The sequence below is a fragment of the Asterias rubens genome, chromosome 14, assembly GCF_902459465.1.
Source record: "Asterias rubens chromosome 14, eAstRub1.3, whole genome shotgun sequence".
NCBI lineage: Eukaryota > Metazoa > Echinodermata > Asteroidea > Forcipulatida > Asteriidae > Asterias > Asterias rubens.
Genome location: NC_047075.1, coordinates 3,692,555 through 3,715,699, shown reverse-complemented (window position 1 = coordinate 3,715,699; position 23,145 = coordinate 3,692,555). Strand labels below are relative to the sequence as shown.

General features: G+C 40.3%; 1 protein-coding gene and 1 non-coding gene across 3 annotated transcripts; both read left to right on the top strand.

Moving 5' to 3' along the window:
- Nucleotides 1-767: 767 nt before the first annotated feature.
- Nucleotides 768-22,390, top strand: LOC117299402 (splicing factor 3A subunit 1-like). Of its 2 annotated transcripts, none has more exons than XM_033782943.1 (17): nucleotides 768-921; nucleotides 5,075-5,113; nucleotides 6,222-6,382; nucleotides 7,009-7,124; nucleotides 8,744-8,903; nucleotides 10,367-10,520; nucleotides 11,467-11,615; nucleotides 12,566-12,745; nucleotides 13,980-14,133; nucleotides 14,563-14,661; nucleotides 15,239-15,408; nucleotides 15,936-15,997; nucleotides 17,075-17,158; nucleotides 18,956-19,290; nucleotides 19,821-19,987; nucleotides 20,935-21,108; nucleotides 21,920-22,390. In XM_033782943.1, exons 1-17 carry the CDS (start codon nucleotides 777-779, stop codon nucleotides 22,019-22,021), a joined length of 2,451 nt encoding a protein of 816 aa, XP_033638834.1. In that variant the 5' UTR covers nucleotides 768-776; the 3' UTR covers nucleotides 22,022-22,390. The 2 variants fall into 2 exon arrangements, with proteins under 2 accessions (XP_033638834.1, XP_033638833.1); XM_033782942.1 differs by lacking the exon at nucleotides 768-921 and adding an exon at nucleotides 2,572-2,865.
- Trnai-aau lies at nucleotides 14,819-14,891 on the top strand. Its single transcript has one exon. It is a non-coding gene; the product is annotated as a tRNA-Ile (tRNA).
- Nucleotides 22,391-23,145: the final 755 nt, after the last annotated feature.

Below are 23,145 nucleotides of genomic sequence, written 5' to 3'. Positions count from 1 at the left end.
GTCTCCCATCATGCTTTGCTGCAGGCAGGGGGCGATGTTATGGCACACTGTCTTCTATGCACTGCATACATGACGTACTTCCTGAACAAGAATCTGTGCAAGCGATTAGTCCATCCCAACGGTCCCGGATAGACTGGCCGCTGGGGCCGAGCGAAAGATACAACCAAAGGAAAAAGGTTGACATAAACTGGACACGACTCGACGTAATCTTTAGGCGGCGCTATTTAAGGGGACCGTTAACTAAACTAGCCTAACCTAGCCTGAAGGGGGCGCTGTTCAAGGAGACCGTTAAAAATTAATTTCTGACTGCTACACAAAAACAAACAAAAGTTTTTGCTTTTTTATATCTCCTTCTTTATATAGAAAAGTATTTCAAATTAACACTATTCAATACCAATTATTAAAATGGTCAAAGCATAGCACCAAATGGATCTTATTTGACTGGGCCATAGAAATAGAAGGACCGGGCTGGATTGGTACACCGTTAATTGTAAACAGCGCCCTCTAACGGCTTTCAAAATCCATCAAACGACCTGCTGTTTCAGGAAAGAAGGGTTACAGGGCGTTTGGGCGGGGCTTTAAGGAATTTTGTTTTAAAATAACCACCATTCTGTTGTAAATTTTTACTTTGTTCATATTAAATCATAATATTGTTTCAATAACACTCAAAGAAGTGTTCAAATATATTTTGGGAGGCGAAAAATATCCTTTGTGTAATAAACAACCACCCCCCTTTCAAACGTTTCACCAGAGAAAAGCTCATTAAATATACAGCCATGCCAGTTGAAGTTATCCCGACCGTTACAGACGAAGATGTCGGTGGGAACAAACAGGAGGATGGCGATGCCGACGAGGCAGCTCGTAATGCGGCGTCGAGTAAACCGATGATGGGCATCATTTATCCACCACCAGAGGTCAGAAGTATCCTTAAAAACATTCAGTTCTTCAATTCAATCCGACTTTTATTTCTATATAATTTACTGCAAAATGGAAATAAATGTTACTATAAGGATGGTCTATTAAGTATTATTAAAGAAAGTGGTGGAATTGCTAGTTTTTTTTAGGGCTAGAATTAAAAACTTTTAGAATAACAAAATTGAGCGGTTTTAATTAAATATGTTAAGGAGACACAATCACAATCAGACAATGAAAAAAAAAAACATGAAAGAGTGACAAATATAAAAAGGCAAATTATTCAAAAGACATCTTATTGTATTTTTTTTATAGGAATGTCTTACCCCCCTATTCCCTAAACAAAATACTGAACTTCAAAACAGAAAGTCTTAAAACATGTTAAACTTTAAACTTTAAAAAGTTGTAATTTATAACATTAACACTAGATCGTAGACGTAGATAAAAACAGAACGACAGACAAGAACGAACCCGGCGAAACAGGACAGCGGTTATTAGTCACTAAATGTTTTGTCCCATTTCGCACTTGTCTGTTGTTCTGTTGTTATTACAATGAACATTATTCCACAGCAATTATTAACAAAGCATTTGGGAGATCTCATTTTGGCGAAGTGTATGGCCTTAGTTTAGTGTTCAACGGTCCCCTCAAATAGCGCTCTCATTGGTCAGAAGTGTTTAGTTTAATTAACGGTCCCAATAAACAGCGCCTCCATCGGCGAATGTAGTCTAGTTTTGTTAACGGTCCCCCATAAATAGCGCCTCCTACGGGTCGGTAAACCAGACGTCATCACACAACCTCTACTTTGCGGTCACCCTGCATCATCGTTCGTGCTCACGATTATCACTTCCCGCTCGACCCCCCTGTCTCCCATCATGCTTTGCTGCAGGCAGGGGGCGATGTTATGGCACACTGTATTCTATGCACCGCATACATGACGTACTTCCTGAACAAGAATCTGTGCAAGCAATTAGTCCATCCCAACGGTCCCGGATAGACTGGCCGCTGGGGCCGAGCGAAAGATACAACCAAAGGAAAAAGGTTGACATAAACTGGACACGACTCGCAGTAATCTTTAGGCGGCGCTATTTAAGGGGACCGTTAACTAAACTAGCCTAACCTAGCCTGAAGGGGGCGCTGTTCAAGGAGACCGTTAAAAATTTATTTCTGACTGATACACAAAAACAAAAAAAAGTTTTTGCTTTTTTATATCTCCTTCTTTATATAGAAAAGTATTTCAAATTAACACTATTCAATATCAATTATTAAAATGGTCAAAGCATAGCACCAAATGGATCTTAGTTGACTGGGCCATAGAAATAGAAGGACCGGGCTGGATTGGTACACCGTTAAATGTAAACAGCGCCCTCTAACGGCTTTCAAAATCCATCAAACGACCTGCTGTTTCAGGAAAGAAGGGTTACAAGGTGTTTGGGCGGGGCTTTAAGGAATTTTGTTTTAAAATAACCACCATTCTGTTGTTTATTTTTACTTTTTTCATATTAAATCAGAATATTGTTTCAATAACACTCAAATAAGTGTTCAAATATATTTTGGGAGGCGATAAATATCCTTTGTGTATTATATTTGGCAACAACCACCCCCTTTAAAACGTATCTAAATCTATCCTTTCTACACGAGCAAGTAGAAAGCAGGTAAAAACGTTTAGTGGACGGCGTGTGGCTGGCTGTGAATGCCAATTTTTATTATTCCAGCATCAAGAAAATGTGAATAGAACTGCAAGTTTGACAAGTTCAAGATCGTTTAAGATCAACGTTTCACCAGAGAAAAGCCCATTAAATATACAGCCATGCCAGTTGAAGTTATCCCGACCGTTACAGACGAAGATGTCGGTGGGAACAAACAGGAGGATGGCGATGCCGACGAGGCAGCTCGTAATGCGGCGTCGAGTAAACCGATGATGGGCATCATTTATCCACCACCAGAGGTCAGAAGTATCCTTAAAAACATTCAGTTCTTCAATTCAATTCGACTTTTATTTCCATATTACTGCTAAATGGAAATAATTGTTACTATAAGGATGGTCTATTTTAATAGCAATTCCACCACTTTCTTTAATAATATTTAAAAGTATTATTAAAGAAAGTGGTGGAATTGCTAGTTTTTTTACTTTAGGGCTAGAATTAGAAAATCTTAGTTAGAATAACAAAATTGAGCGGTTTTAATTAAATATGTTAAGGAGACACAATCACAATCAGACAATGAAAAAAACAAACATGAAAAGGTGACAAATATAAAAAGGCAAATTATTCAAAAGACATCTTATTGTATTTTTTTTATAGGAATGCCTTACCCCCCTATTCCCTAAACAAAATACTGAACTTCAAAACAGAAAGTCTTAAAACATGTTAAACTTTAAACTTCAAAAAGTTGTAATTTATAACATTAACACTAGATCGTAGACAGACGTAGATAAAAACAGAACGACAGACAAGAACGAACCTGGCGAAACAGGACAGACAATTATTCACTAATTGTTTTGTCCCATTTCGCACTTGTCTGTTGTTCTGTTGTTATTACGAACAAAGAAGGCGATTATATTTATAACATCATGGTCAGAAACATTCTCCAAAGACAAGAGTATTGTGTAGTTCAATTGATTTCATTTTCAGTCGTGGGTATACAGTATTTTTAGGGGGGAAATTTGTGTATCTTGCCACAATTTTTCACATTTATGAATAGAAATAACTTGTAAAGTTGTATCTTCATTCAATAAAAAATGAGATCCTTTTTTGTTCGGTTGTTTATTTAAAACAAATTAAAATGAGTGAAAAAGTGGTTGTAGGAATAGGATACAGAAATATTTCCCATTTCTAGGCACTACGAAGTAAAGCGCAATTTAGTAGGCTTTAACGCCAATCCGCCTCATCTCAGGCTGACTTTGCTGAATAGCCAAAATGCCAAGGCATTGTGTATTTGTGGAAAAGAAAACAAAAAGGTAAATATTTCCCTTTCCTGCCACCACTTTGAGTGAATAAGGTACTTATTTATTTCATAATGTTCAAACCATAAAGTGATGGATAATGTTGTGCATTCTTAAATCTATGTACACAGAGTTAGTAGTATTGTTTTGAGACGTTCTGTGTCTCAGAAATTGTTTTAGTCATTTTATTTATAAAGTGATTCATCAATGAATGAGATGCCAGGCCTGGAATTTAATATTTTTGAGAGGGCAAGGCCATTTTCATTTTGCAAAATGCATTTCCACTCGAAAGACTTTTAAAAAGCTTTAAAAAGTCTGTTGGAAACTTTTGAAGAGCTACAGGGCCAAGACCAGGGCAACGAAGGCCATAGCCTCCGTGAAATTCCAGGCGAGAAATTCAGAAAAACGTAGCTCAAAACAACCGTATTACACTGTATTGTATTTCAGACAATACATGAAGTGGACTTGGCTCCATGGTTATTGTTCAATAGACCGATCCATTAGGCTCCACCCACGGTGCACACGTGAGATTCTCTCCAATGCCATTCTACACGACTCTGTTGCGCACGCCAAGCATACGCGCATGCATGTCGGACGTTCATTTTTCGGACTTTGCGCATTGGGTTGTGATTGGTCAATACGTAATGGGGCGGGGCTTAATGGATCGGTTTATTCAAATTGGTAAGTCAAAACAAACGCTGGATTGTGTACAGTGTATACCGGTTGTGCCCTTTGGGGTTGTATCGTGGGACTGTTTAAAGGCAGTGGACACTATTGGTAATTCCTCAAAATAACTATTGTCATAAAACCTTTCTTGATTACGAGTAATGGGGAGAGGTTGATAGTATAAAACATTGTGAGAAACGGTTCCCTCTGAAGTGATGTAGTTTTCGAGAAAGAAGTAGTTTTCCACGAATTTGATTTCGAGACCTCAAGTTTAGAATTTGAGGTCTCGAAATCAAGCATCTGAAAGAACACAACTTCGTGTGACAAGGGTGTTTTTTTCTTTCATAGTTATCTCGCAACTTCAAAGACCAATCGAGCTAAATTTTTCACAGGTTTGTTATTTTATGCATATGTTGAGATACAGCAAGTGAGAAGACTGGTCTCTGACAATTACCAATAGTGTCCACTGGCTTTAATAAATATTCATGTTATAATGCAAGCTGATTTAATAAAAAAGCTCATCACATTACAGCTTCCTGACCAATAATCACCAGACATTGTCGACAAGACGGCTGGCTTTGTGGCAAGAAATGGTATGTATGGTTTAACTCAAATTTCAAGGCACTGGATATTATTTGTACATTAATTACTCACAATACATGTAGATGTTAGCATTCTTGGTAATGAGCAATGGAGAGCTGTTGATAGTCTAAAGCATTGTGAAAAATGACTCCCTCTGTATTAGAGTTCGTTTTCGAGGAGGTTACTTCTCACTAAAATACTAAAAGACTTCAAGCGTGAAGCCTTTTTAGGCATCTGAAAGCACAGTTGTGCAAAAAGAGTGTTTTTTTTTTTTACTTTCTTGCAAAGATGACCAATTGAGCCCAAATTTTCAAATTATTGTTATTTTATGATTTCATGTTGGGATACACCTAGTGATAATATTGGTCTTTGATAAACACCAAAATGTGTTCAGTGCCTTAAAGGCAGTGGACACTATTGGTAATTAGATCGCATAACTATTAGCATAAAACCTTACTTGGTAACGAGTAATGGGGAGCTGTTGATAGTATACAACATTGTGAGAAACGGCTCACTCTGAAGTGACGTAGTTTTCGAGAAAGAAGTAATTTTCCACGAATTTGATTTCGAGACCTCAAGTTTAGAATTTGAGGTCTCGAAATCAAGCATCTGAAAGCACACATCTTCGTGTGACAAGGGTGTTTTTTCTTTCATTATTATCTCGCAACTTCGATGACCAATTGATCTCAAACATTCACAGGTTTGTTTTTTTATGCATATGTTGAGATACACCAAGTGAGAAGACTGGTCTTTGACAATTACCAATAGTGTCCAGTGTCTTTAATACCAAAAAGAACCCATTTTATTAACAATAATTTTCAGTCTCCTGTGATGACTAGAGCAAGCTAGTCGAAACGTTGAGACCAATTCAAGAACTGACTCCGCGGTAGTACAGTTAATTATATCTATACCATCCGCCCGGGTAATAGTTAATAAGCAGGACAGTTCTTTTCAGAACTGAGAAGTCTCCCGAACACCCGAACAATCTACTCCGCGATAGTAGAATAGAGAAAGACAGTTCTCTAAGAACAAACTCTACCTGGCAAGTAGATACACACATGGTGTTACCGCAAACCAATTATACATAATAATTTTGTTGGACATTCTATCTATCTACAGGCCCGGAATTTGAACATCGGATCCGACAGAACGAAATCAACAATGCCAAGTTCAACTTCTTGAACCATGGCGACCCGTACCATGCCTACTTCAGACACAAGGTGCAGGATTTCCTGGAGGGCAAGGCCCAAGAACCACTAGCGGCTCCAGTCATAACCAAGGTATTGTACACTCAAAATAGCAGGGCCCAATTTCATACTCTGCTAAGCATAAACATTTGCTTAGCATGAAATTTCTTCCTTGATACCAAACAGGATTACCAACCAAATTTCCATTTGTTGCATATTGCTTGTGACTGGTATTCAGCTGTTTGCTTGTCCTGAAAATCACGTGGAAGTTTTGTTGGTAATCCGGTTTTTATCAAGGAAGAAATTCCATGCTAAGCAAATTGTTGTGCTTAGCAGCTCTATGAAATTGGGCCCTGGTGTCACTTTGATACCTTTTGTTGATGTTGTTTTGGGCCATGAGATGAATCCCTGCTCATTAATAATAATAATAATAATAATAATAATAACAGGTATTTAGAAACGCTCCCCATAGAAAACTATACCACAGCGCTTACAAAAACTGAAAATGCACAATAAACAAAAAAAATCTTATCGGAAAAGCTACATACACAATGTTTGAAAAGCATGAGAAAAAGAGAAAAGCTTAAACAGGGAAGAGATGTGTTTTCAGAGATGTGAATGAACAATAGTGTCCAGTGTTTTTATGAAGTTAGGCCCTGGTAGATTGGCGAGCCTATTGTTTCATCATCCACTTAAATGTTGTCCCTTGTTTGTTCCAGATTCCTTCTCTAGTATCGAAGTCAGTGACCCAAGCTCTGGAGAGTTTGATCCTTAAAGAGGCACCACAAGAACCGGAGTTTGTTGCCGATCCACCTACCATCAATGCTTTTGAATTGTGAGTTGCTAACATGATTAAATGTATAATAATAACAATAGGGGCTTCTTATATTGACCCTATTCACCTGACGTCATCATCAGAAGAATCTTGGATGCGCCATTTTGGTGGTCAATGTCAACGTGTGTTATTCAGTGAAGTGCGCATTTTAGGCGACGCGGCGTTTACTCGTAAACCTATTGACCACGCAAAATGGTGAGCGTGGAACAGTCACCGCGTGTGACGTGCGTGCAAGGGGTCAATAGTGCGCATTTCCGTCGCTCAAGGCGCTTCAGAAGGTATGTGGGACTGTGTTTGAATTATGAGACCTACCCCTTTTACATAGCACCATGTATTGGTTTACAAGGTGTGGCACATGTATGTGGCGCAATATGCTGCCAATCAAACCAGGAACACCAGGCGCACCTACTTTATGACAAACAAAATCTGCGCTTATTCCTTTAAAGACAGTGGACACTATTGGTAATTGTCAAAGACTAGCCTTCACAGTTCATGTATCTCAACATATGCATAAAATAACCAAAATTTCAGCTCAATTGGTCGACAAAGTTGCGAGAAAAAAAACACTCTTGTCACACAAAGTTGTGTGCTTTCGGATTTTAAATCTGAGGTCCCGAAATCAATTTCATGGAAAATAATTTCTTTCTCAAAAACTACGTCACCTCAGAGGGAGCGGTTTCTCACTATGTTTTATACTATCAACCTCTCCCCATTACTCGTTACTAAGAAAGGTTGTATACTAATAGTTATTTTGAGTAATTACCAATAGTGTCCACTGCCTTTAAAGCACCTTGTAAAGGTTTAAAAGATGCTGTGGCGCTATATGCTGCCAATCAAACCAGGAGCACCGGGGCAAACCCCTTCTCTTTTTGAAAAGTGCACTGGTTCTTTTACGTGCGTTACACAACACACAGGACCAACGGCTGTGCGTCCCATCTGAATGACGAAGCTTCATGGTTATTTTTGGTATGTTGGGACACGCCAAGTGAGAATATAATATTGTTTTTTTGACAATTCCCAAATGTGTACAGTTCCTTTAAAGCATTTAGAGGCTTGCCTGCAGTAGGCACTATACATACATACATTACTAGTATTATTAAATAATATTGTTGGTTATCTCTCTTTCTATATATTGTAATATTTTTACTGGCCATTCTTGGTCATTTAACGTTTACTTTTTGAACCCTCATCTTGTAAATACATGTATTGATTAGTGATTATTTAAGTTTTTGTGATGTGTTTTGTAATTTTTAGTATTTTTTATAATGAATCCAACGGTATGTGGTCGCAAATAAAATGAACTGTACATTACCTTACCTGACATACATATGAGGCATTTGTAAAGCGCCACTACATCAATAACGCAGCGCATTAGGTTGGATACAGATAATGTTTAATACACTTCTTGAATGTTTGAAAAGAGTCAGATTTCCTGATTGAGGTGGTGAGTATATTCCAGTGGAGCAAAATGAGAGAATGTGCGACCTGAAGCAGACTTAAGAAGCTTGATTGAGTTTGGTTCCATGAGGCGAGTAGTGTCGGATGCTGAGCGTAGACTTGAGCGGCCAGGCCGATGGAGAATACAAACGCGTTATATTATTATTTTGTTTTTCGTACAGGGACATTGTGAAATTAACAGCCCAGTTTGTTGCTCGCAACGGTCGGCAATTCTTGACGAGTTTGATGAACAGGGAGCAGAGGAATTACCACTTTGACTTCTTGAGACCTCAGCACAGCATGTTTACTTACTTCACCAAGTTGGTTGAGCAGTATACTAAGGTAAGGAAATGTCTCAAATGTTAAGACAAAGAAAGTTCTAATAATAATGATGATAATAATCATAAAAGCTGTCGAAGTGCAAAGACCTTGAGGTCGAGATCAACTGAATGTGGGGAATGAAGACCGAGACAATACCAGTGGTCATCGGAGCTCTAGGACTAGTGAAGAAGGGACTGGATAAATTCATCGAGCGTATCCCTGGCAGCATAAGCATCAACTTAGTCCAGATGATTGCACTCCTCAGCACAGCCCACATACTACGTAGAATTCTGTCCATTAAATAACATCCCCCCTTTAGCGCCTCAGATCCATAGACTGGATCCGGCTCTGTAGGATGTACAAAGATTGCATCATAATATCATAAACATCATAATAATAATAATAATAACCAGTTTTTATATAGCACTTTTCAAACCCGAAGGGCATCTAAAAGCACTTCACACATTACTACCCCTGGTCACTGGGCCTTAATTCATTCCTAATACCATCTTGGCTCCTTGGAGAGTAAACAGCCTCTGCAACAAAAATTTGCTACTCGGCTAAATCAATCGCAAGAACCATCTCTGCCCTAACAGGTAACAATTTACCCCTGGGAGGAGAGAAGCAATAGTAGTAGTCCCAGCCTATTTTCTATACCATCCGCCCGGGTAATAGTTAAAGAACAGGACAGTTCTTTTCAGAACTGAGAAGTCTCCCGAACACCCGATAAATATTCTCCGTGGTAGTAGAATAAAGAAAGACAGTTTCTCTAAGAACAAACTCTACCTGGCAAGTAGATGCACACATGGTGTTACCGCAAACCAAATAATTTATCTACCCCAGGTTAAGACCCGCAAACCAAATATTGTAATAATAATAATAATAATAATTTGGAGGGGGGGGGGGCTATTCATCCTTACTCGCAGCTAAGAGCTGAATTGCGAACGACGCGGCTACAAAGTGTTTGAGAAGCAGGCATGCAAGGGCGCCTTTGGCTGCCAGCCACATCAACCCATTATGACCACGGAGCACAGCCAAGATCGGAAGTGTTTGATTTTTCCCGAGGGAGGAAAATCGGATAGTCTGGAAAACCCTCGTGGCACAGCAGAGAACCAACGCACAACTCAACTCACATTATGGCCCTGGCCGGGAATCGAACCGGGGTCACCTTGGTGAGAGGCTGGCGCTTACGCACAAGCCAACCATGCCACCCATGCCACATATTAGGTGCGTTTAATTAGTGCTCACTCGGGTGAGCCCCCGACAAGAGCTAATCGAACGATCACACTCGCCCTCTCATGGTGATGGCATGCACCTCAGGTCACCCCCAAGTGACCCACTACCTTGACTACACAAGCAGGGCACTTGGGGCTGACCCACGTGAGCCCCGTTAAAGCTATTTGAACAGACCGGGGTCAACCCAGGGAAGCTAAACGAACACACCCATAGCTTGTTATTGTTGTGTTTTCTTCTTCTGTGTAAAGGTTTTGATCCCGCCCAAGGAGCTACTTGGCAAGCTGCGTTTTGATTCAGAGCAGTCTCAGAGTGTAATGGAGGCAGTGAACTACAGAGTCCAATGGGCAAAGCATCAAGAAGCACAACGCAAGAAGGAAGAAGAGGAGAGAGAGAAAGAACGAGGTATGTAGCAACCAGCGGCCATCTTGCCAATCTCAATATCTCAATATTCATAAGACTGGTCTGACATGTAGCAACTGGCAACCATCTTTCCAATCTAAATATTCATAAAACTGGTATATGTACATGTACGTGTAGCCATTGGCGGCCATCTTGCCTGTGGTATATATGTAGCCACTGTTAAATGGACCTGCCATAGACTTTGATTTCATTCACGTATTTATATTTCTTTCATGTGAATGGACCCTTCCCATGAAATATGCTAATTACATTCAGGCATGTGTACGGACCCTATTGGTTGGCAAACGCCCTAGAGTTGTGCACTAAGCAGATGCGCAATCGCGTCTACGTAACGCAGCCATTGGCTGCATACAAAACAGTACAAAACAGATGTTCCCTCATTTTGCCAAACAAAATGTTAGTGCGCACACGCTATGTGCAATTTACATATTTCATGGGAAGGGTCTATTGGGAAGGGTTGTCGGACACATGCAAATTGTTCGGATTGGATGGATGGGGTAACTTGATGCCTCCTGTAGCGCGGCACAGGAATGAACACTGAGTTGTATGGTAGAAAGTTTTTATTTATTTATTCACAGTTTCCCAGTTGTTGACAGTAATTTTGCTTAGGGAAAATTGTAAAAAAAAATGGGGGAAAAACCATAAAATTCTACATAAAAAAAGTAGCCGGCGCTTCTGGACAACACTGTTACTACTTCATAGAAGTTTCTTTTTTCTCCTGGTCCAAAAATTCCAAAAAGATTGACCCAAAAAATTGTTCCAATGTGTGTCCAAGGATAATATAAGTTATCACACAAGCACAAGTTGAATACGCTAGAAATTAGACATGCATCTAAACATCACGGAAATCTTTCTGCCCTGGTTGTCTTCCATTTTGCTCCATGGGGTTTTAAAATTGGTGTTTAACTGAGTTGTTTTGGGGTTTCAGTGTCCTACTCCCAGATTGACTGGCACGGCTTCGTGGTGGTGGAGACAGTTGACTTCCAGCCTGGGGAGCAGGGCAACTTTCCTCCGCCTTTACGCCCCGAGGACATCGGGCGACGTATCCTAGCTGAGAAGAGATATGAACAGTTTGGGGTAAGAGGACTTTTTCATGTCGTTATCAAGTTTATCAATTGGTTTAAAGGCAGTGGACACTATTGGTAATTACTAAAATAAATAGTAGTTTCCGAGAAAGAAGTCATTTTCCCCGAATTTGATTTTGAGACCTCAGAATTAGATTTTGAGGCTTCGAAATCAAGCATCTGACAGCACACAACTTTGTGTGACAAGGGTGTTTTTTCTTTCATTGTTATCTCGCAACTTTGACGACCAATCGAGCTTAAAATTTCACAGGTTTGGTATTTTGTGCATATGTTGAGATACACCAAGTAAAAAGACCGGTCTAACAGTAATTGTCAAAGTTGACAATTACCAGTAGTGTCCAGTGTCTTTAACATCCGTTTCAGACAGGGGGTCCAGAGCCTCAAAATAGATAAGGAGCAACAAGCGATCTTTCGACTTCTAGCGTGTCCAGTCACTCCTTACTAATTCAGACGTAGAACTTTTCAACTTTTCATGTACTTAAAACAGAATTTGGGTTGGCGCAACTCTGGAGCTCCTGTCAGCCTCAACCTTTTTTTGTGACTGGCCAGCAGTGCCAGTCATAAATGCACCAGTCCATCAGCTTTTTTACTAGTCCATATTTCTAATGAAACAGGGGATGCTCTGTAAAGCCTGGTTCATTCTTCCTGCGAATGCGAATGCGGTACGAATATTGACGTCACATATTCGCAACAAATATTTTGCAGCAGTTGAGTTGTGCTCGCTGCAAAAACAGAGTTGTGATGTCAAATTCACGTCAAACTTGCAAAAAATGCGAATGGCATAACAAGAGCGTTAAAAAATGCCGTTTCAATAGAATTGCAAACGGAAGCCTGGCTTGATATCCCATCTAGAACAAAACGGTGCACCCCCTTCTGTCCCCTTTAATGTTACCCCAGTTTCAGCTGTGTTCATTTATTTCTTGCCTTTTTTCCTCATCTTAGGAGTTGGAAGAAGAAGAGGATGTTGAGATGGAGGTTGAAAGCGGTGATGAGGAGGACAGTGAGAAGGAGGATGGAAAAGGGAAAAACAAGAAGAAGAAAGACACACCCAGTGCCACGCCCAAAGAGAAGACGACCACACCCGCTGATCAGAACACTGAAGTACAAGATATGGATGAAGGGGTAAGTGACAATCCTAAGACACGGGACCAGGGCAGAATTGTATAGTAGACTGCCGGCCCGAGGAAGTGATTTAAAGGGTCTATGTACTTTTTGGTAGGACAAAAAACACAATGTCCACAGATTTACATACACAGTTTGAAGATAATGATAGTAGAAAGCTTCCCTTCAAATATTACTTGCTGACGTGCTTAATTTTTTGAGAAATGAGTAATACAACGTCATGAAAATAGTTTTCGTCTCAGTGATCATGAGACGAAAATTATTTTAGCATGTAAAAACGTATTTTCATGACATTGTTTTACTCATTTCTCAAAAAAACTACAGCACCTCAGCAACTAATATTTTAAGGTACGCTTTCTACTATCATTATCTTCAAACTGTGTAAGTTTAGCGTAAATCCGTGGACTTTGTGTTTTGTGTTACAAAAAGTACCCAAATCCTTTAAGTGTCGGGCCAGTAAACCTGTGACTTGACAAGCCCAGCTTTTTTTAATTTTTTTATAATTGATTAACAATACTTCACTGTGTAATTTTGAAAGCAACTTTTGTTCAAATGACTTTGATTTTGAGTCCCATGGATGTCTTTCAGTTCCTTCGGGTGGAACGTAAAGTTGTTGGTCCCATGTGTTGTGTTACAAACGTTAAAGAACCCAGTTCGCTTATCGGAAAGAGAAGGGGTTCGTCTCGGTGTTCTTCTTTGATAGGCAGCATATTGCGCATAATAATTCAAACGTAGTCCCACATACCTTGCAAAGAAATACTGTATGTTAAAGGCAGTGGACCCTATTGGTAATTACTCAAAAAAATTATTAGCATAAAACTTTACTTGGTAATGAGTAAGGTTGGTGCTATAAAACATTGTGAGAAACGGTTCCCTTTGAATTGCCATAGATTTAGAGAAAGAAGTAATTTTCCGCGAATTTGATTTCGAGACCTCAGATTTAGAACTTGAGGTCTCGAAATCGACCATCTGAACGCACACAACTTCGTGTGACAAGGGTGTTTTTTTCTTTCATTATTATCTCGCAACTTTGATGACCGATTGAGCCCAAATTTCCACAGGTTAGTTGTTTTATGCATATGTTGAGATACACCAACTGTAAAGGCTAGTCTTTGACAATTACCAATAGTGTTCACTGCCTTTAAAGTGCCTTGATTTTCACTGAGTGACAGAAATGCGGGCTTTATAAGAAGCCACTATTATAATAATATTATTATTATTGTTTTGTTGATAGGATTCTGATATGGATGAGAGTGATGAAGAAGAAGACGGTCGTCGTTTGACGATGTCGCCCCCTCCTCTCCCATCCATCCCTGGCTCAGCCGTACCGCCCCCGCTTCCACCTCAGCTAGGAGAGGTTCAGATCAGGAAAAATTACGATCCTAAAGGTGAGTTTTGTTCGTTTTTCTATTTGGGAAAGTCTCGTTCCCAAGACCTTTATTTAAAGGAAATTTCATGAAATAAGGTTGTGTATAGGTGCCAAATATTGTATCTTTCAATAGCCCATATCATGCTTCAAAAAGCCTGTATGTATCTACATCTGCATCTATGAAAATACTTGTCAAAGCCTTTTCAGCATCTAGACAAGGTGAGAAGACAATGAAGAAGTTTCAGTTTTTCTGTCTACTTGAAAGAGTTGATGAATCATTCCATTTCGGACAGTCAATGGATTCATTCACGTGCCTTTGTAATGAAATTTCATGAAATTAGGTTGTGTAAGTGCAAAAAAACATTGTAAATCTGTGGATGTTTGGGTTTTGTGTCGCACAAAAACTACCCAAACTCTTCAACGTTTGTTTTATTTATTTTTGTGGCAGCACCGAAGCAAGTCACAGAGTCTGAGGAGAACTACTTGATCTCCCCCATCACCGGTGAGAAGATTGCGTCCAGTAAGATGGCAGAACATATGCGCATCGGTAAGTATTTGAAACAATGTTGTTTGTCATGATCCATTTTGTTGTTTAATCATATCCCCTAGGAGTGGTCAGGTCTTAAGTGTTAATGGATAATTTCCTTGGTGAAAAAAAAAAAAAAAAAAAAGATATTGACAAAATAGGGACACCGCCAACATATAGCTAGATAGCTCAGTTGGTAGAGCGCCGGCACAATAATCCGGAGGTCGTTGGTTCGAATCCCACTCTAGTCAATTCTTTGTTCAACCCCAAATATCATTTCGATAAAAAGAAAAGAATTAAGCTGTTGTAAACATGAGGTTTGAGCGTCACTGAGTAACGGATATAAGGGCTATATAAGAGGCCACTATGATGTACTTTGTGGTAGTCTGTGTTACCAGTGTGTAGGCGGATTTCCACAGATGACTAGGGACGTAGACAACAGTACACAAGCCTACAAAAGAACCCCATGCACCCTTTGGCTTTGTAAGTTATGGGATTATACGCGCTATATTGCCAAATGCCATGTGATCATGAATACTATATTACTGTTGTTATATAATGAAATGGTCTTAAAGTCAATTTATTTTATTTTCTTCAGGATTATTGGATCCTCGCTGGATAGAGCAGCGAGATCGCCAGAAGGAGAAGCAAGCCCAGGAGGAGGTCTTCGCTCCGGGCATGGCCATCGAAGAAAGTCTGAAGCTTCTCGCCGAGAGACGTACGGATATCTTCGGAGAGGGTGATGTGGAGACACAAATCGGTAAAAAGGTACGGTTATAATAAAACTCCTTCTTTTCAGTCACCATGGATCTTAAAGATGGGTTGCAACTTGCGTCATCAACTGCCATCTTTGAAAACAATGGAAAAGTGCACGCGTGTACTTTCAGCCAATGGGAGCTCTTCAAGCGTTCAAATATGGCGGCCGATGACGCCTATTGCAATCCATTTATTCACTGACGTCATACAGCCGTCATCTTGGAGGTTAAACGATGACGATACAATGAAAACTCATAGATTGTACGCATGGCACACATGTTGGGCACGTGAATAACCTCTAGGTGAGATCTAGGTTGAAATCAAGCATCTGAAAGGGCACCACTTTGTGTGACAAGACAAGGGTGTTTGACACCCTTTGACGACTTTGACAATTTGACGACCAATTAAGTTCAAATTTTCACAGGTTTGTTATTTTGTGCTTATGTTGAGATACACCAAGTGAGAAGACTGGTCTTTGACAACTACCAAAGGTGTCCAGTGTCTTTAACTAAACAATACTCATTGTTTTTTGTTTACAGCTGGGTGAAGAGGATGATACTAAGACCAAACAGAAGGTCATCTGGGATGGTCACTCGGCAAGGTCAGTTGGTATTAAGTAATAAACCACAAGGGAAACTGTGTGTACAAACCAACAGCAGACGAACCCCCCAATTACTGGAAAGGGAAGAACGGTTCAACAAAGACAGATGAACTTAAACGCAACTTGAACCTGCGATCTCTGAATCAATGTGCCAGCGCATTAACAGCTGAGCAATCTGATTGCGGTCTCCCTATTTTGTCAATGTCTCTGTTTTTTGCAAACGGCGACCCTCCTCCCAATAAAAAGATCAAAATAGTGCTGGACGAATAGTGAATGACGACCGGTAGAGGGCGCTGTTAGTTTGTGGACACTCGTTTGTGAATGAGATCTTGTGACCCATTGCCTCGTGTGTTAGGAAACCGGGTGACGTATGGGCGGATTGATTTAAGTTTTAGACAGTGTCACTCGGTTCATTCATAAAATCAACCGGATCTAATATAAAGATGGCGATTCGCTTTTTATTTTCAGAACCACCCCAACTCATTTAGAGATAGTCATTACATGGTGTTACCGCAAACCTTTCCATAACCGCAGATGTATTGAACCTTTGTTGCCTCATTTGGTACTTTTTGGTTTCTCCCTGTCCAACAGAATTTAATATCTAATGTCAAGTTATACTTCACAGGGATGAGATTGTTCAGATTTTTGGCTGAATTCAGACTTTGTATGTTGGCCTAGTGAAGAAAATAAGACAATATTTATTTCCACAAATAAAGAAATCGTACATTGCTTTGGAAACTGTTTCCAAAAGCTCCTTGGAATCTATAACCCCAGGGGTTACCAACTGGAAGAAATGGAACTCTCTACCACTTAATCTTCGATCTTCGATCTTGTGTTTGTACCGCAAAATTCAAGTCTCTTCTCAAAACTTATCTTATGTCACAGGTTTTCAATGACTAGTTTTGTTGTGTCTGTTTTTCTTTGTGTTGTGTTTTGTTTTGGTTTACTGCGCCTTGAACACCAAGCAGGGTGGATATGTGTGCATTACAAGTCTTATTATTATTATTATTATTCCAGTTTCAGACTTTTTCGTTAGTAATGACTCTCACCCCTGTACTTAATTTGATTTGGATACAGTATGGAAGCCACAGCACGTAAAGCCCAGGCCAATATCACCATAGACGAACAGATCGCTGCTTTGCATAAGGCACAGGGTTTAGTGTAAGTATGAACTACATGTAGGTTAGTTAAAATGGAAGTGTCGTGGCCGAGCGGTTAGTAATAATTTGGGGGGGCTAATCATCCTTACTCGCAGCTAAGAGCTGAATTGCGAAGGACGCGGCTACAACGTGTTCGAGAAGCAGGCATGCAAGGGCGCATTCAGCTGCCAGCCACATCAACCCATTATGACCACGGAGCACAGCCAAGATCGAAAGTGTTTGATTTTTCCTGAGGGAGGAAAGTCTGGAAAACCCTCGTGGCACAGCAGAGAACCAACGCACAACTCAACTCACATGGCCCCGACCGGGAATCGAAACGGGGTCACCTTGGTGAGAGGCGAGTGCTTTACGCACAAGCCAACCGTGCCACCCTTAAGTTAAGAGCACCGAATTCAAACTGTGGTGTTTCTGATCAGCAGAGTGTGGGTTCGAATCCCCAGCCGTGACACCTGTGTCCTTAAGCAAGACACTTTACCATTGCTTCGTCCTTCGGATGGGACGTAAAGCCGTTGGTCCCATGTGTTGTGTAACGCATGTAAAAGAACCCAGTGCACTTTTCGAAAAGAGAAGGGGTTCACCCTGGTGTTCCTGGCTGTGGCTGCTGCATGCGTCGTAGCACCTTGTAATCCCTTATAAGGTGCTAAATAATTGGGTCTCAGAATTCATCGCTGTAATAACCTATCTTTCTGGAAGTTTGTATATACTCAGCGCCTTGAGTACCTTGTTTGGTAGATACGTGCGCTATATAAGACTTTGATATTATTATTATTAAAATCCAAAGGACCACTTTCATAGACCTTTATCATGGTGTGGCCATCTTGATTTGACTCCATTCCAACTCATCGTAACCAAACTGAGGCTCGACGAAATAATAGTCTGGTGCCATGCGCAATGCATGTTAGTATTCATTACTGTTAATATTGGAAACAGGGAACATGACCAAAATGGTGACAGCTTGATAAAGGACTATAAGGGGAGCTCACCACTAATTTTTGTCCACTTGCCATACCACACCTTGGCCCAATTTCATAAAGCCAGTAAGCACAAAAATATGCTTAATACGGAGTTTCTTCCTTAATAAAAACACGATTTCAAACCAAATTTTCATGTGATTTTCAGGATAAGCATAACAACAGCTGAATGCCAGTAAAAAGCAATATGCAACAAATTGAAATTTGGTTGGTAATTCTGTTTTTTATCAAAGAAGAAATTTCATGCTAAGCACATTCTTGTGCTTACAGGCTTTATGAAATTGGGCCGTGCAACTTGCATATCCTGTGAGGAGTTTGTTGCAGAACTCAAATACAGATACAGATAACTACTCTCAAGACTAGGGCCCAATTACATCAAGTCTGTAAGCATTAAAACTTGCTAAGCACAGAAAAAAAATTGCTTAACATGAACTAGTTACCAGCTGAAATTCCATTATGTTGACCTTGTGCAACTGGTGCCCACTCACCAAAGAAATTTGCTAAGCAGTATTTTCTGCTGAGATGAAATTGGGCCCAATGCCTCAATTTCATAATGCTGCATTAACATAAAATATTGCTTAACAATTGTCTGCTAAGCACAAAGGAGCTTGATACCAGTTACATATTGTACATGTGGAATGGTAACCTTATTCTGGTAACCTTATTCTGGTAAGCAAAATTTGTTTGTGCTTAGCTAGTTTTTGTGCCTCTATGAAATTGGTTCCATTGGTCCTGCTAATTTTTGCGTCGCAGAAAAATTGTAAGAAATATTTTCTATACAAGTTGTCTTGTTATATATATCTATTTTTGTTTGTTTCAATTAACAGACCAGACAAAGAAAAGGAGAAAATCGGCCCCCAGCCGGTGTCAAACAAGGGCAAGCCCCTCCCGCCCCGCCCTGCGATGCCCAAACAGCACCCGCAGGCCTCAATGCCGATCCCTCCGCCCCCGCAGCCGCCCAAATCATCCGCCCCACAACACATGCAGTACCAACCCCGTATGCCCCTCCAGCCGCCCGGTATGCCCCTAATGCAGAGGGGGTCCTTGATGCAGATGCCTCCACGGCCCCCTATGCCGCCCAGGATGCCTCAGCCCCCGGTCGGGATGCCCAGGATGGGAGGCGGACTCCTGCCGGGACCGCCGCTTCGCTTCATGAACCGAGGTCAGTACATTACATACATCTGGCGTATAAGCCCGGTTCATACTTCCTGCGAATGTGAAGCGAGTTTAACGTGAATTTGACATCACAACCCTGTTTACGCTGTGATATTTGCAAGAGAGTTGAGCACAACTCGACTGCTGCGAACTATCCGTTGCCAATTTGTGACGTCAACATTCGCTTCGCATCCGCAGGCAGTATAAATCGGTCAATAATGTGTCCAAACCTGTACCGACAGTTTTGTATTTCTGGTGATGCACAGAGTTTGTAAAACCTCCCACATTGTAATGCCTAACATTGTAGATTAAGGGGGAACCCAGGCCTGCAAGACTATATTTTCAGGAATTTGTGCATACTTTGCAGATATCCCTGTTAAAACTTTTCCAGTTTTTCACCCTTCCAACCGATTCCCTTTTTTTCTTAGTGATATACAAGAAACAATCATTTCTTTTCCTAGGCTTTATTACATGGTCCCACCATTCTTTCTTTTCAAGAACACAAAATTAAAAGTTGTTTTGATTGTTACATGCTAGGTCCTGGAATGGGTCAACCCATGGGTGGAATGGGTATGCCAGGGGGGCCACCCATGCGCCCGGGTCGACCCATGCCTCCTGGGGTGGATATCCCCGAGCCACCCATGAAGAAACAAAAGACCGAGGAGAGTCTCATGCCAGAGGAGCTGTTCATAGCTAGAAATAAGGTTGGTTTTTCTTGTCAATTTTTGTTGTGTTGTATACCCTTTTCAAATGGGTACCACTGGGTACCACTGGGTATTGGTGTACCACTGTGAACACCTTAAGGGAGCAAAGGGGACCGTGTTAGATAATCAACCTGAGGTTGTTTTACCACAGAAATTGTTGCTAGAAATAAGTTTGGTTTTCCCTGTCCATTTCCTTGTGTGATATACCCTTTTCAAATGGGTGTCACTGGGTACCACTACATGTAGGTACTGGTGAACCACTGGGTACAAAGGGGGAGCAAAGAGGATCTTTTGATTCCAAGTTAATAAAACTGAACTTTGTGTGCAGCAGGGGCACTTCTTGGCTAGAAATAAGTTTGGTTTTCCCTGTCCATTTCCTTGGGTCATAAACCCTTTTCAAATGGGTGTCACTGGATACCACTGGGTACACCTTAAGGGAGCAAAGGGGACCTTGTTAGGTTAGAGGTAATAAAACAGTTTTGTATATCAGAGGGGCGCTTTTTGGCTAGAAATAAGGTTGGTTTTCCCTGTCCATTTCCTTGGGTCATATACCCTTTTCAAATGGGTGTCACTGTGTACCACTGGGTACACCTTAAGGGAACAAAGGGGACCTTGTTAGGTTTTACAGGTAATAAAACTGATATTTTGCACTTCTTGGCTAGAAATAAGGTTGGTTTTCCTTGTCAATTTCCTTGTGTCTAGTACCCTATTGGGTGTCACTGGGTACCCCTGGGTACACCTTAAAGGATCAAAGGGGACCTTGTTAGGTAATAAAACTGAATTTTGTATGCCACTGGGTTCACTTGGCTAGAAATAAGATTTGGTTTCCCTGTCCACTTTCTTGTTTCTCGTTTTCTCCACCTTTTAATCGTTCCCTTATTTTATAGCCAACAAGAAGAGCAGTTCTAGATGTTATCACTAAGCTCTCCGCTTTCTTGTTATTTCAGGGTCCAGTATCGTTCCAGGTGATGGTACCTCCGATGCCGGATAAGCCTGAATGGAAGTGCAGCGGTCAAGCCCTTCAGATGACCCTACCACTGACCGATACCATCTCGGTTATTAAGGCCAAGATCTTCGAGGAGACTAGCATGCCGGCAGGGAAACAGAAGTTGCAGTTTGATGTAAGTTGTTTGTGCTTTACAGGGGAGTGTTACGTTCAGTAATGACTCTGGAAATTTGTGGCAATGAAACATGACTGGGTAAGAAGTACAACAGCTTTGGAGAGTATGCTGCATTTTGAAAAACTTTTTACTTTGAAGTACTGCGGTTATGGAAAAAGATATCTGTTTTTTAAACCCCAAAATTTGAATTTGAGAATTTTACTGTCTGTGACATCTCTCAGATTATGTAATTCTGTTGGGATTATTTCTTCCTGCGTAGACATATTCGTTCCGTTTTTTTTGGCGATATCTAAAAAATGTGGACAATCTTGTAACATCACTCAGAAAAAAACTCAAGCTATAACTATAACTGATTTGTTTTATGCCACTACATTTTACTCGTTCTCGCCACCTATTAGTTTTGCTTCGTTGCTTTCGTTAGGGGGGTCCATACACGACAAGCTTTGCTTTTTAATGGGCCCCCTCCAACTCCATCACCTTGTGCTCTGTTTTTGGTTGTAATTTATAATTTGCCTTTGCTTGTAAATATTGTATAATTGTATTACTTCATGTATTATCATTATTCCATTTGCTTGTAAAATATAATTCTCTATTCACTACCTGAGTGTTTTGTTTATTTGTTTGGGTTTGGAAATAAATTGAATTGAATCGAATAAAGTGAATTGAGTTGGAAAAAAGCATAAAATTCTAACTCAGTTTCACGGAAAATGTGACATTCATTTGCACTGATGGCCTACAATGATGTATTATAATAATTGTAAAATCCATTAATCATGACCAATTTGGTTTTTCTCTTTTTCTCTCAATGCAGGGGTTATTCGTGAAGGATTCAAATACGCTGGCGTTTTATAATTTTGGCAACGGATGCACCTTGCAGCTCGGTCTCAAGGAAAGAGGAGGGCGTAAACGCTAAACGAGCAATGGACGTCCTTTTCCAGCTAGCTGCGCCCAATTTCATATAGCTTGTAAGCACAGAAACTTGCTTAGCACTAAAATTACTTGCTTAGCAAAAAAAAGGTTACTAGCCGGAACACCATACAGTAACCGTTGCCTTGACTGGTACCACAGCCATTTCTTGCTCAGCAAAGACATGTGCTAAGCAGAAATTTCTGCTTAACAGCTTCATGAAATTGGGCCAAGTCCACAAAGGATTGGGAACAAAGTAACCCATAAACTCCCTGACTGGTCACAGAACAATGTACCTGGAATGTCCAGTGCCTTTATTATATTGGTTTTGTTTGTATTAAATTTTTGTTTACTAGGTTTTTTTAGGTTTGGGGTCTTAAAGGAACACGCTGCATTGGATCGGTCGAGTTGGTCTTTGAAAAGCGTTTGAAACCGTTTGTTATAAAATGCATATGGTTAGAAAGATATTTTAAAAGTAGAATACAATGATCCACACAAATTTGCCTCAAAAGTTTGTGGTTTTCTTATACTTTGCGAACAAACACGGTCGGCCTTTAATGGGAGTCAAAAATTTGACTCCCATGAATGGCCAACCATGTTAGTCGACGAGGTAAAAGGAAAACCACGCAATTTCGAGGGATTATTTTCTTGTAGTTGCTGGAATTAGTTAGTACAAAGTTTACCAAACTATTGACTGGCGGGTCAATACAACTAAAACCCGGTTAATTGTTACTGCCAATGCAAAGCGAATTTTGACATCAAATAGCCGTTTTCGCAGCGAATGTTGAGAAGAAGTTGAACAACGTTCAACAGTTTCAAATAATTAGTTGCAAATTTGTTACGTCAAAATTTGTGTCACATTCGCATTTGCAGGAAGTATGAACCGGGCTCTAGATGATTGTCTAAAAAGCAACTTCCACCACGAAAGTTGATATAGCGCCCCAAACAAAGCCTTGTTGATGTTGACTTTGAGATCATGATCTTCATAATAAAGAAAAACACAGATTTTAATCCTTTAATTGGACTGATTTATATATTATTCCCTCTCCACACACACACACAAATACACGCATAATTGTAGGCCTATTTTATGCTATCCATCCCCACACCCAATGACACCCATATTGTATG

What these genes read in the sequence shown, in the direction of transcription:
- LOC117299402 (XM_033782943.1), top strand. Translation starts at nt 777, where the DNA reads ATGCCAGTTGAAGTTATCCCGACCGTTACAGACGAAGATGTCGGTGGG. An exon ending in TGGCTTTGTGGCAAGAAATG is followed by an intron (nt 5,114 to 6,221) that starts GTATGTATGGTT and finishes ATCTATCTACAG; the next exon opens with GCCCGGAATTTGAACATCGG. An exon ending in GAAAAATTACGATCCTAAAG is followed by an intron (nt 14,134 to 14,562) that starts GTGAGTTTTGTT and finishes TTTTTGTGGCAG; the next exon opens with CACCGAAGCAAGTCACAGAG.